The sequence below is a fragment of the Lentinula edodes genome (assembly GCF_021015755.1).
Source record: "Lentinula edodes strain Le(Bin) 0899 ss11 chromosome Unknown C8R40scaffold_8, whole genome shotgun sequence".
Taxonomy (NCBI): domain Eukaryota; kingdom Fungi; phylum Basidiomycota; class Agaricomycetes; order Agaricales; family Omphalotaceae; genus Lentinula; species Lentinula edodes.
The window spans coordinates 550,214-563,390 of NW_025764314.1; the positions used below are offsets into that span (position 1 = coordinate 550,214).

Consider the following 13,177-nt stretch of genomic DNA (forward strand, 5'->3'; position numbering starts at 1 on the left):
CGAACAAAGGACAATTCGCCCTTCCCATCCAGAATTCATGAATATAAAGCTAATAAGAACAATTAAAATAAAATAAAAACAATGAGAAGTGGAATACGCACCAGATACGGGGCGGCTTCCTCAAATAAATGATATAACTCCATCGGATCGGTGTCAATGGAGTCCTCATCCTCACTTTGTAACGTCCGCACGGCCATTTGGGCTGAACAATATAAGTCCAGGCCTGAGGCAACAGATAGAGGACGCGAAGTGTTAGAAGGAAAGCAGAAAGGAACCAGAGGACGAGGATATGAAAAGGCTGGAAAAACAGTAGATCCATCGAAATCCGGGGAATTCTGAGAATCAAGCATAGGAGGGGAGTAATCTCCCTGTTGAAGACGAACAAAAACAGCGCTCTCGAAGAACAGAGGGAGTGTTGATTTGAATGAGAGACCCGCCAGAATTACCTGGGCCTCCATAAGAGAGGTAGGAAGAAGCGTGGTCGAAGCTGCAGCCTGAGTTTGACTCGAAGTGGCAGCCATTTTGAGTTGATAAGAACGAGATGAAAGAAAGGAATAAAGAGGGAAAACGGACTTCAACGAAAAATTTCATTGAACCCCGTGCCTCGAACCAAATAAACGTACACAATGAATCAGCGTGTACGTCAGAGCAGCTCTCCGTGAAATGGAAGCTCGTTCTGTGACTAGATGATGAAGAGATTGTGAATTAAAATTTCGAAATGTGATACAAATACCGAAAAAGCATTCAATTCAATTTGAGCGCTAAACTGTTGCGATTCGTAGCAGGCGTGTGAATAAATTGATAAGATGGGCGCTAGAAACCCATTTGAGGGCATCCAAATTGATTGGAGAGCACGGAGAAGTAGAGATCCAAACCCAGTGATTTACATTAAAAGGAGATATAGTCTTGTCGAATCAATCTAATAACAGATTGGGTATCCTTTCCCGATACAAAACTACGAATGACCGAGGACGGTCAAATTCTTTAGTTTGGGGGGGATGACACGCCTAAATTTTGGCTAGACGTCTATGCTGTGAATTGTGACATTTTCACGTATAGATTTGTATCAAGAGGACTGTAATTGAGACCCAGATTGACAGTCAAAGTCGATACTGAATCAGTCTAATAAGTTGAAGGGACCATATACCCATACTACCACAAGTTGGTCAGTTTACCCATCCCCGATACTACCTACGGATAGCAGTCTACCTGTTTGTCAAGCAGGATTATACCAGACTCGGACTACATCCGAAGGATGACCATTCACGTATGACATACCAAGGGTATTCTTATTGGACCTTACACTGGCAGGAGTTTGGAAGAACTTACTCAAGTGACCATGAACCGAGGATTGACTCGAAATGACTTTCTAGAACTCAGGAATTATCAAATACTCCTTCTAGAACAAGATCAGGCATTAATCTAAAAGACTGCGATTTAGTCTAATAGACCAATCAAGTTGCATGGTTAAGGAAAATGACTAGAAGAACGATCGAAGTACTGCGAGGCTCCGAAGACATATCAAATGGATGTCAAAGAGACCTGACGTAGAAAACATTGAAGAATGCAATTAAATGAATACTATGCGTAACTCCCTTGATAGAGTATAGGCACAATGGGTGTCTGTTGAAAGAGAGAAGCAATTAGTTTAATCCAGATGAATCAGATTGATAGGATTAGAATCGAGGAGAGCTGATTTGCCTCCGGACGAGATGACAAACGATCGAAGTAAGTGTTGAACCGCAATGACAGTTGAACACCATTCGAGTCATTCTCTAAAAACAATTAAATTAAATGAATATTGAAGTACCTACCTATGTTTGGAGGTATACTAGAATCTTGGAACCAATATGGACCAAATAAGGACATGTAGATTCAAATTAAATGGTATCTGACTGAGTGTAGAAGTTTCCTTGCGGTTCCGAACGTTTATTGTATTAAATTGATTGTACTATGCGCCTCTATATTCTGTATGTATAAATAGCGATCCGATGTATCTGGAATAAAAAAGTGATTTTGGGACGACGTTGCAGTGCTAATCCGTAAAAAGGAAAGACACACTCCCGCCAGACTGAAACCTCTTCGCTAGCAGCCATTCGGGCCCGGCACTTGTGAGTATAGGAACGTTGTGTTCTGCTCCTTGTGACTGCGAGAAGTATATCCAGTTGTTGGGTATTCTTCGAACTTAGGATCAGTCGTTGGTCTTAAGGGCAAATCACGCTGTGTGGTTGTGCCAGCACATAGTTCTAGCCCTCCGTAGGGGTCTGTGTGTTTCGGTTTTAATTTACTTTGATTCAAACCCCCAATTCTTGATATACCCAAATCAATACAAACCAAAGCACAAATCGTGCTGAATCTACCTTGATCAAAGGAATACATCGAATCCTTAGAACGATTCAAATTGATTGATCGAAGCTTCGTACTTAGCTCTCAAAGCTTTGCGGAACCTTTGCCAACGCTACCCCTTGCTATTAAATAAATTTGATAGCAGTGAACTCGCATATTGTGTATTAGATTGGTTGGTTGGAGTGCCCATTAGATTCCTTCCTTTCTCTTTCACACAAAAACGAGGCAAGCTCGTTACCGGACCCTATATAGCGGCCTTCAGTTTCGGCATGGCGGACTTGGTTTCGCAAACAACTTTTCGATTTCAGTTTCGGTTCCGAGTTCCGATGACAGCTGTCACGTTGGGCGCCTATTAGGGCCAAGAGTTGAACACGTACAATGACCTACCTGAGGAACCGCAACGGACTACTCTGACACCTCTCTATGGTAGTGCAGAATGGACCTCTTCTCTGCAATGAACTAGCCACCTCAAAGCTGGCTACAGCCTGAAATATGGCGCGGCGCGTCCGGAACCATTGCAGAGAAGTTGGGACACTCTGTATCTTCTGGGGCCACCTTATGAACAGCAGGTTTCTCTACGGCCTCCTGCTCGTTTCAAAAACCGCAACAGGTTGTCCTACTGCTTATATGATTTATTCACTTCACTCCACTTGACAGGCTGTCTTCGGATGGTCTCGTAGTACTCGAAGGCACGCCTCCCTTCCAACAGGAACTTTCGATTAAAAACTTGGCTAAGTATTTCTGGTTTCTCTTACCTTTTCAGTGTAGGCAACCAATGTGCATCAGCCTTGCCGGATGATGATGTGTGTCACAGCCGAATTGGGACCTAGTCTTTGCTGTTTGTCTGTGATACCAGCTAGGTCGAATTTCTCCATCGGAATTCCTCTTCCTCCCCTCCATCTGCGACGCCGCCGCCTTCTGCTGTGCCTGCACCGCATCCGGAAACAAATGCGCAATACCCACCGGCACCGGCGGCGGCGGCTGGTTGAACCTCGCAGAGATCTTCAACTGGCTCTCGTACACCTGTTTCACCCTCTCAACTTTCTGTTGTTCAGCGATCTTCTGGAGGTCTTCTGGTGTCCCGTCGAGGATGTGCGCTTGCTTGAGTGCGCCGACGTCGTTGGTGCCATTGCCCGCCATGAGGGTGATGTACCCGAGGTTTTTGAGGGAGGTGAGGATGAGCTCTTTTTGGACAGGTGAGACTCGGGCGTAGACGAAGGTGTGTTGGAGGAGGAGGGCCCAGGAGGGGTGCGTGTGGAGTTGGGAGATGGCGGCGCCGGTGAGGCAGATGTCGTAGGTGGAGAAGAGGGAGAGGTCGAGGGGGGCAGAGGGGTCGGAGGGGGGCAGAGGGGTCGAAGGGGATGATTTTGTGTTCGTCGATTGTGCGCCAGGTTAGGTCCGTAGGGGGTTATTTGGTTGGTTAGGGGGAGGGAGACGGGCCTCGTTCGTCCCGGGGGTTTTCGCGGAGATCGAGGATGAGGGCTTCGCGAATGACGATTTCCACGGTTTTGGCAACGTGGACGACGGTTACGTCTTCTTCCTCATTGGCGTTGACATTTGGTGCACCCTCCACACTCATAACAATCGTTGTAATTCCTTTAATCCTTGGTGTAGTCCTTTCCTCATAAATCTTCATTTTCATCAATTTTATACTACAAAGGCTTCTTTCTGAGTGTACAACAACTTTATTCTGCTATATTCCAATAAGCATCCCTTTGTTCCCTTTCCCTCTGAATCCTCACATGCTCTGCTGCTCTTCTATTATCTCTTTCTCTTGTTGGCTTATGTTGTCCATTACTCACAGGTACATCACCCCCACCTCCTGCTGGTTGTCCATCTCTAAGTCTTGTCCTAGTTCTCATTTGGGCAGCAGTTTTCTCTGCAGGTAACATAGTACCATGTACCAAACTAGCATCAAAAGTCCTATCACAATTGTTAGTATATAAATAGCAACCACAGTTTAGGAATAAAATACCAGAAAGTATTGGATTCTGTCTCAATCCAGTAGCCCATTTGTGAATAGACAAAGGCCATTTCATACTGGTGATTTCTGATTAATTCCAGCTGAGAGCAAAAGCTTCTACAAGCATCGGTATTTTCCAAATGCTGAATGGCCATGTAGTTGTGGCAGCTGTAAACTGTTCCCCCTATTCTACCAAGTTTTTCACTGTCTATAGTGCGCCTCTGAATCTCATGATACAAATCAGGATCCAGATACTTTGCCACTTTGTCATAAGCCATTGCATTCTAGAGCAATGTTAATATATCTCTCAATCACATATATAAGTAGATCACCTACTTCAGCTTGAGCAAAGAACTCATCTACACCAGATGTAGTTGTTGCATTGATACCCTCAAAAGGCCTCAGTCCATCAGCTGGTGCACCACCTTTGGGCACCCTGGTACCAAAAGGGATCATGTCCCCACCAACTCTCCCCTGTCTTTGAAGGGCAGCAACCTCTGTGCTATGATTGAAGTTGAAAATCATTCTCTTCAAACAGCTGTTGCTAAAAGCATCAAATAGAACCATTTCAACCTAATACAGAATTTGAGAGAATTCAAAAATTTCAATTATAAGAATACACACTTTATCTTCTTTCTGTCTTGGATGAGTGGGATCACCTGTGGTGATAATCCATCTGTGTTGGCCACAAGATGCAATTTTTTGTTGGTCCTTGCAAACTTTGTGCAGTCGCAGATCTTTGTAATCATACATTGTCTCTGCACCAATCTTGAAAAAAAAATATATGTTATAATTCTTCATGCAACTGAAATCATACCTGCACTGGATCAGGTACACTAGTCACTCCTCCATGAATCAGTCCAGGAAATCTCTTTTCCAACTCCAATTGGTTGAGAAATTGCACCTGCAAGACTGTTGTACACCTTTCATTTGGGGGCTTGGTGCAGCAAATAGCACAATTGTTGTAATAATCAATCAGGGACATGTTTCCCTAATCATCAAACACATGTAAATGAGGGATGTTATTACCAAAAGTGCAACTTACAGCATCTTCTGGATGTGGAATGTGGAATTTTTTCATGTAGGAGCTAACTTCATGCTCAAACTTGAAGTATTCCACACTGTTCTTGAGAATTTTTGCCATGATCAACCCATGTGGGGTATAGGCTAAGGTTGATTCAGTTAGTCCATCTTTCTCAATTTTTGACATGGCAGATTGTGGCTTCAGATAACCAATCAACTTGCTGAAAAGACCTTTTGGTGGACTGGATTCAATCTAAAGAATTGTCAATTGGTAGTAACTGAATAATTAGGGGCAAGAAATCCTACTTTGTATCCAAAGTAATCCAAGGCTGGAGCTATGGAATGGCTCCACCAAAAATCAAAATTGGATTCACCACCAATCAAGAAGAGCACAACAAAAGGAAATGCTTTTAAAGGCAGGATAGGTTTCTGAGCCAGAAGCTTAAAAAAGCCTGCTGCCCCTGTAGGCAACATTAAATTGCCCAAGCCCTGGTGAGAGGTCAATAACAGACAATTCATTAGATAGAATCATTTACTGAAGGAAAATATGTAGTCTTCATGGGTGCATTCTTTTTCCAAGTTTCCTTGACCTCTAATGGTGTCCATTTGTTCAAAATGGTTCCAAGTTGATAGAAAAGTGCAGTTTGTTGATAAATCTGTGCACGGAAACTGAATTTTGACTCAGTGGTATAGTGTACCAAATATTGTGGACTAGTAATTTGGGCAATAGTTGAAGGTAGTTCTGATTTCTGTAACAAAGTCATTTCATGTTGTTATAAAGCAGATAATTGGAAAAATACTCGAATAATGTTCCGGATCTGTGAGCTTGTGAGATCTGGAATTTCTCTGACATTTTTTAGATGATGAGCAAGTTCCAGGCGGAGCAAGTTGGTTGCCTCATTGGCTGTTGGATAACAAGCAGTCTCAAGTTGCTTTTGTCTGGGCCCTTTTGGCTGGTAAGTTGGTATGCTCATTTTGAGTTCTTGGGCAGATTTGCTCTAAAGAATATTTATATTTGTCAAATAAAAATTGATAGTCAATATTCAAGTACTCACTGATAGAAAAGTGTCTTTCAGAAATGTGTGGAAATTTCTAAACTTGATAAGAAATATACTCTGAGGTCCAGAATACTCTGGTTCAGATTCAGTAAGATCTGATAAATCAGAGCTATCCAACAATTCATGTTCTGCAGTTTCTGCTGACTGATGACCTTCCACCTCTCCATCACATGCTTTTAAAGCATTATTGAAGTGAGCAAAATATTTCTTTCAAACTTTGATTAGCTACAAGTTAGAGTCAGAGACCAGTCCTACCTTTAAGGCTATCAATTGAAAAATTGATAGTCTATCATACCAATCCTCCTCACTTCCCTGAGCAAGGATCAGAACCAAGTCAAACAGGAGTTCACAGGCACTGGAAAAATGGATTTCATCTGGAGATAAGGAGCTGCAAGAAGCTGCATATTCAATGACAGCAGCCTACACTCTTCATCAGACCAATAGAAGATGCATAATTGAGTATTCCTCAACCAACCTTTTGTGACCTAAGTCTTTCTCCTTCAGTGCTCATCAGATGCCTTTTCCACATGTTCTTCCAAAAAGGTATAGTCTGGTCCAAAGGAATAGCTTCCTGTATCCTTTTCACAAGGTCATTGAGAATAGATGGAGGATCAGAGGGAGCTGATATAGGACAGTCAATATTGGACATGAGGGAGAAAGTTGAAAGTATCAGGTTTTTGATGTTTCTTATATATGTTATCACCTTATTGTAGAATTGGATCATCAGTATCATCTGTAACAGTATCATGATATTGATGGAAGATATCCGATCTTTAGTATCATGATACTGATGGGAGATGGAAGATATCCAATCTTTAGTATCATGATACTGATGGGAGATGGAAGATATCCAATCTTTAGTATCATGATACTGATGGGAGATGGAAGATATCCAATCTTTAGTATCATGATACTGATGAAAGACATCAGATGTTCAGTATTATGGTAGCCAATGGATTGAATGAGTGCATATTTGTTATATTACATTGACTACTATGAATGCTACACCCCTTGGATATGCGGTTTTCTCGCTGGTAAAAAAGATGACCCCCATTTGAGTTAGACCTTTGCAGTTATTATTTTTGTTGCAGAATTACCTGAATCACCCTTATACCTGTCTCAAGGCACTTCGTTGATCAGCTATTGGGAGTAGTTTTTTCCTTCCACAATCTCTCGATCACAGTGTCTAAATATGTGAGCACCATTAGATTCAGATATTGTGTGATCACAAACATACTTTGTTGATTGTGAATAAGTAGATGGTGTTGAGGCAAAGGTAACAAATACTGTGACTTTAGGACTGGATTTCCATTTTCTTCACCCTTGTCCTTCAAATAGAGAGGTCGAGCTGAGGAAGTGCATTCCTGTTGGACATTATCGGATTGTGCACGATGTGGTTCCATGACAAAAAAATCCAATCATGTGACAATTTGTTGGACCTTATTCATCGTTTATGCGGCCTTCCGCACTCAATCTCCAGACACAGACACAATCCATGTTTCGGGGCACCGTTTATGACCTGCAATGTCTTTTTTCTCCCGATTCGCCCCCTCTGAGCCGGACGAAGGAGGCTCACATGCGAATGCATGTTATCGGTTTAGTCAGGACCACTCTCGGACCGGTCCTGCTCAGTCGAGAATTTCTCTCTAGTTGTTTATCACCATGAGCGCGATTTTCGCAAGCTTTCTTCCACTACTACAACGATGTCTTCTTCATTAGAATCTTCAAGCTCACCCTCCAACTCGAAGTCAATGCGTGGCAAGACTGCATTGAACATTCGCGATGAAGCGGGTGCCGGTAGTCATGGAGTTATTGAAGTGGAGACGGAGAAGAGTAAATCATGGTCGCGGGCTTTTGTACGTCTGACTGGGCATAGTTTTCTCTCGAATTGCCGCTTATCATTCACAGCAGCAGCCGAACACAAAACGCAAAAGCATAAAGAACGACAATTCTTGTGCTCAGCCCATGGGCCTCAGTGCCATTTGGAATGGTGCGGCAGCTTCCCGCGAAAGCCTGAAATTTTTGTATAACGCATCGTTTCCTATAATAATCGGTATGGTGTAGGTTATGTTACAGATCCTACACAGATGATCCGGGGGCTAAGTCCCCTGCACGATAGCGGAACCGGCTCGTCGCTCGGTATATTCCCCTCCTTCTCATACTCCGACAAGTTGCCTACAAACTGATAGATTGTGCTTAGGCACATACGGAAACTTCGAGATAATGCCTATGATGTGCTCTGGAGGATTCAATACTTGCGCTACTATGCTTAGCGATAGGGAGACCTTTCGCAAAAATAACACAGACGGTCTGTTGACCTTCTTCAATCTCACGCATCCAAATCTGACAATGATGTCCTCGCTCTCACTCTAGATGCGCACTCGAAGAAGTCCTCCACCCACCCTCTGCTTCCACCGACACTCGGCATTTCCAGGGGCAGACCGTCGGTCAGCCGTCTTGACAGCTCTTGCAGGGTGTACCAATGACGAGCTTGCTCTTCTCATCGATCTGATGCTGCGACCACTCACAGAGGCACAAGGCTTGAAGCAAAGAGGAGCTATCATACAACGAACGTCGACCGAAGCCTTATATCGACAGTTAGTCCACCAGCTAAACTGCTTACACATGCGTGTATCCTCCTCGGCCTTGCCGGCGCCTCTTTCCTCTGTTTCTTTGATCTCCGCACCCTGGATCTGTTGGACGGATCCTATCTCTGCGTTGTATTTGAGGACGACTTCACAGGCGACTCCGTGGACACGGGGAACTGGAAACGCACTTCCCTCTATGATCTCAGATACGCATGTATCTCCACCAACACTTCCGCGTGCTCGGTCTCCTCTCCCTCCAACTCCACCTCTGTGATCCCCCCTGTCCAAAGCTTCATGATCTCTACCAACGTACCCATGCTGAAACTCGAAAATCGCCTGTAGTCAACGGCGTAGTAAGGAGAAATTGGCGCCCCCTACAGATGTTGAGAAGTCTAGCATCGAATACAACACGGTATGTCGAGGCGCAGACGGGGATACGCACGCATATTGAAAGGGGGGGCTAATGCTTGTCCACTAGACACGGACATCCACCTCCAATCATTCTCTATCCCCCGTTTCCCCTCCTTGATGTCTGCCATGTCCAAGCCCACCTATCTCGCGACAACCGAACACGCCGGTTGAAAACCCGTCATCATCTTCTTCCCTCATCTTTGTCCCGTCACGAAAACAGTGCCAGCTCACGGTAGATGAGATTCTTACACCTACTGCGTGTGATACTTCCTCGACTTCCTCTTCCCAATTAGAATGCAATTCAGCGTCCAACAGCCATTCTCTGCTTACCCTTTCTGATATCGATGCATTCGCCGCTCGTAGCGGTATTGCTGTTCCCCATTCACCCATAGACCCCAATCGACTGTCAACATACTCGGGCAGTTCTGCCGTCCCTGAATACATTACGAAAAAGTTGGACGACGTACCGGTCGCTACCAACAGGGTCTCTTCGACAAGAATAGGCTCAGTCATCCTGAAATCTTCTCCGCACCACGACCGCCCATGCGTGCCCGGGGAATGACTGACGCTGCTGCTATATATCGTTTACCAAATTTCCTACAAGATGACCGTTCTGCTATCAACCCGGCCACTTTCTCTCTGTCGTCTCCATCTCGTTATTCGCCAACCTTCCCTCCAAAGAATGGGTCTCCCTATAAGCGCACCACCTAGCCATCGTTTGCCTCCCCCTCCCGTTCCTGTTGATGTAACCGACGATGAGGATGTCGACCCCTTGCGATTCTCGAACTCTGCACCGTCTTCTACCACGTCTTTCAAGTCCGAAAGAGACGCCGGCATGGTAAATCAGCACTATATCCCTTGTTCTAGGCCAAGAGAATGCGAACTCCGGCCTGTGGAAGATACAGTTCAGAAATCTTGCACACTAAAAAAGGCAGTCTCTCACCAGTCGCTTTCAAAGATGGCCTCTTTCAGCGCGACATCGGTGTCCACCCCGCCGCCTATGCCAGAGAAGAGACCGCGTAAACCGTGCTCATTTCATCATCCCCGAATACCGCCGCTGCCCCAGATGCCTTTCCTACACACACAACAGCTCAACGGATACAGTGCAGGGTAGTGCCACCATAGCGGAAAGACACGCGGGAATGAATACCTGTCATGACATACAATATATAACTTATGTAACTCAGATATCAATAAAAGGAGGCTTTGCTTCTATGTTCGTTTTTGTTTACCCTCAAGAGCTAGGTTTCTTGCAACGGACTGGTCACCTCAAAGCTGATCATGGGTGAAAGCCACATCGCGTATGGAATTGTTGCACATTCAACAGAAACCTAGTGGGCTTGTATCAAACAATATCTACTTGGGTGTAGCCAAATACAAATCCTGATTTGCACTGTCGAGACTCAATCTGCCACGCAACGTCCAGCTAAAGCCCAAGTGAGACACACAGCGGCCAGTGAGTGTGTTTTTGAGTAGATTGTGTCTTTTATTGATTGTTGGGATTGCTTGTGTGGGTTGTTTCAGTGTCAACTTTGAGTAGATGGGAATTGAAACAGTGACTACAATCTGGCCTCGCCGCAGCCGTATCCTACCTACACAAATCATCATTCTTACACAGCTCCTATGGCAAATTCCTCCTCGGCATGGCATCATCCAATACACCAGCAGCCCGAGGTTCATTTGCCTCTTCAGCAAATTTCGACCTCACTTCCTTACAATCTGAATGTAGAAACACCTTCCCATAACGATGCATCATCATATTCTCATCCTCCAACCCCTGCTCCCACATCATTTTCATCGCAAACTGCTCAATTATTTACCGCATCTACATCTTCTCCTACAAATCCTTCAACTTCGTCGAACTCTCAAGATTCTCATTCGACTCCTATGAGCATTTTCTCAACAACTTGGGCAATTTGGTCCCGCCGTCCTACAGATCCTAATCTTGCACCAGGTCTCGTCTTTTCCTCACGTATACAACCGCCTGATTATATCGTGAGAGACGCACTGGATATTAGAACACCACCTGCATCTCCTACCAAGGAGGCTACACCTTTACCTGGTTTAGAATCGCAGCAAACCCAAGAAGATGTAGAGTGGGCGGTGACTGACTGTGTACCCGAGCCTGCTGTGGTGCTTCTGCTGGCAGCATCTGTTGCATCCTCGGAAGAAGCCTCCACTACCGCAACCGCTACACCTAGCACGACACTACCTGGCTCTCCTGCAAGCAGTACCACATCTATATCTGTTTCCGCTCCTGCTGGTTCATTCAAAGATACCTCTTCTGAATACACCGAAGCTCCTACTTCACTGGAGCTTGCGCTTATATCTGATGTCGCAGCCATGTCAATGACGACAATATCTCCCAAATCACCGCCCCCTTTAATAAAATCATGGGCTTCCCTCCTTTGACCCACTACTGATCCAATTCCGGCTGATGCTGTTACTCAGCGAACCAGACCAAGGATTCCTACGTCTTCTATTGTTGGATTTTCAGTACCGGCGGACCCTATCGGCAGTTCTCAAGGAGGTGGACAGGCCATTCCAACAGGTGAACGCGCTGAGCTACTTGCCCTGCTGAGCTCTGACGTCCAGCCTCCATCTTACTCAGGGCCTGCATCATCGGGAATCTCATATGCTGCTATGTCAGTTGCATCTGCCAAGATTGATTTCAAAGCCAGCGGGACTGATTAACACCGGAAATATGTGTTTCGCCAATTCCGTTCTTCCGCTGCTTACTTATTCACCTCCCTTCTTCCGCCTTTTTCCTGAACTGGGTCGTATTGGTGCGGAGGATGTGAAGCTGACAAGCGGGGTGCAGGTCCCGTTGGTCGATGCTACGATCGAGTTTCAACGGAGTTTCGAGGATCGCAAGGCGAAGCTAGAGGAGGAGAACAAAAGGTCAACGGCCGAATGACATCCGCCTCTTCCGGTAACGGTGCCTGCATTACTGGCTTGTCAAGCAGCAAAGGCAAAGAACGCACGATGACGCCTCAACCTGAGGATGACCTTTGTCCTTTCCTCCCAACAGGCATTTACGATGCGTCAAAGACCAAGAAACAATTTGACTCCATGCGAGGTGGGCAACAGGAAGATGTGGAGGAATTCCTTGGATTTTACCTCGAGGGCTTGGAGGAGGAGTTGACGATGTTGACGGAGACATTGACACATGGAGAAAGTGGTACTGTTCTCGAGGGAAAAAACAAGAGAAGGGAGCTACTGCGGTAGAGGAGACTGAGGAGGATGCACCTCCTGAGGCAGAACAAGACGGATGTATGGATGGAGGTTGGGAAGCGTAATAGGACTGTGGTCACTAGAACGGTAAGCGTCGGCATTTTATCCTGTTCGTATTTAAACAAACCCTTATCTGGACACAGATTAAATCGACTGATTCACCCATTACATGCATCTTTGGCGGGAATTTCCGCTCGTCACTTCGTGTCCCTGGTCAGAAGGAGAGTGCAATTGTGGAAGACTGGAGGAGTCTACGACTCGATATCCAGGTTAGCCCTTTTCATATTTTTAAATCATTCTACGTTTAGAATACCTCCCTTGATGTAGCGAGACTCAATCCACACAATCCAAGAAGCCCTTGCCAATATTTCAAAAACACAAACTGTTCACCTAGAGATTGCGGGGTATTGTTCGATTATTTCTTCAACCAGAGTCAGTCAGAGGTCCGACATGTCGGACAGAAGTCTGAACTAGTCTGAAGGCATCCGGAGGCGTTTTTTGCGGTTGGCTACTGTGGTATCGGGGTACCTGTGCCTTGCTACTTATAAGGCACT

The 13,177-nt window shown here is 45.2% G+C and overlaps 4 protein-coding genes across 4 annotated transcripts; 2 read left to right on the forward strand and 2 right to left on the reverse strand.

The window, feature by feature from the left end:
- Positions 1–3,105: 3,105 nt before the first annotated feature.
- C8R40DRAFT_1168004 (uncharacterized protein) lies at positions 3,106–3,486 on the reverse strand (the record flags this gene model as incomplete). The annotated part of the gene is made up of 1 exon (XM_046231120.1): positions 3,106–3,486. One exon carries the CDS (start codon positions 3,484–3,486, stop codon positions 3,106–3,108), a length of 381 nt encoding a protein of 126 aa, XP_046089042.1.
- A 1,028-nt stretch (positions 3,487–4,514) lies between these two features.
- C8R40DRAFT_877236 (uncharacterized protein) lies at positions 4,515–6,452 on the reverse strand. Its single transcript, XM_046236524.1, has 8 exons — positions 6,388–6,452; positions 5,869–6,330; positions 5,639–5,821; positions 5,355–5,585; positions 5,127–5,300; positions 4,969–5,077; positions 4,646–4,853; positions 4,515–4,593 (listed from the first exon to the last, which is right to left on the reverse strand). The coding sequence occupies exons 2-7, from the start codon at positions 6,094–6,096 to the stop codon at positions 4,840–4,842; spliced, it is 939 nt and encodes a 312-aa protein (XP_046089043.1). The 5' UTR covers positions 6,097–6,330; positions 6,388–6,452; the 3' UTR covers positions 4,515–4,593; positions 4,646–4,839.
- Positions 6,453–8,093: 1,641 nt separating this feature from the next.
- Positions 8,094–10,503, forward strand: C8R40DRAFT_1168006 (uncharacterized protein; the record flags this gene model as incomplete). The annotated part of the gene is made up of 8 exons (XM_046231121.1): positions 8,094–8,246; positions 8,299–8,380; positions 8,455–8,529; positions 8,591–8,698; positions 8,825–9,248; positions 9,321–9,390; positions 9,610–9,936; positions 9,994–10,503. 8 exons carry the CDS (start codon positions 8,094–8,096, stop codon positions 10,501–10,503), a joined length of 1,749 nt encoding a protein of 582 aa, XP_046089044.1.
- A 167-nt stretch (positions 10,504–10,670) lies between these two features.
- C8R40DRAFT_1224594 (uncharacterized protein) lies at positions 10,671–12,617 on the forward strand (the record flags this gene model as incomplete). The annotated part of the gene is given in 6 exon segments (XM_046233301.1): positions 10,671–10,723; positions 10,760–10,845; positions 11,008–11,734; positions 11,849–12,034; positions 12,054–12,290; positions 12,356–12,617. 6 exon segments carry the CDS (start codon positions 10,671–10,673, stop codon positions 12,615–12,617), a joined length of 1,551 nt encoding a protein of 516 aa, XP_046089045.1.
- Positions 12,618–13,177: the final 560 nt, after the last annotated feature.

Bases quoted from the DNA above. Each gene is read 5' to 3' on its own strand.
- C8R40DRAFT_877236 (XM_046236524.1), bottom strand. From the start codon at position 6,096: ATGACTTTGTTACAGAAATCAGAACTACCTTCAACTATTGCCCAAATT. The intron at 5,822-5,868 runs GTAAATGATTCT...ACCTCTCACCAG, and splicing joins AGACTACATATTTTCCTTCA to GGCTTGGGCAATTTAATGTT. The intron at 5,586-5,638 runs GTAGGATTTCTT...ACAATTCTTTAG, and splicing joins TGGATTACTTTGGATACAAA to ATTGAATCCAGTCCACCAAA.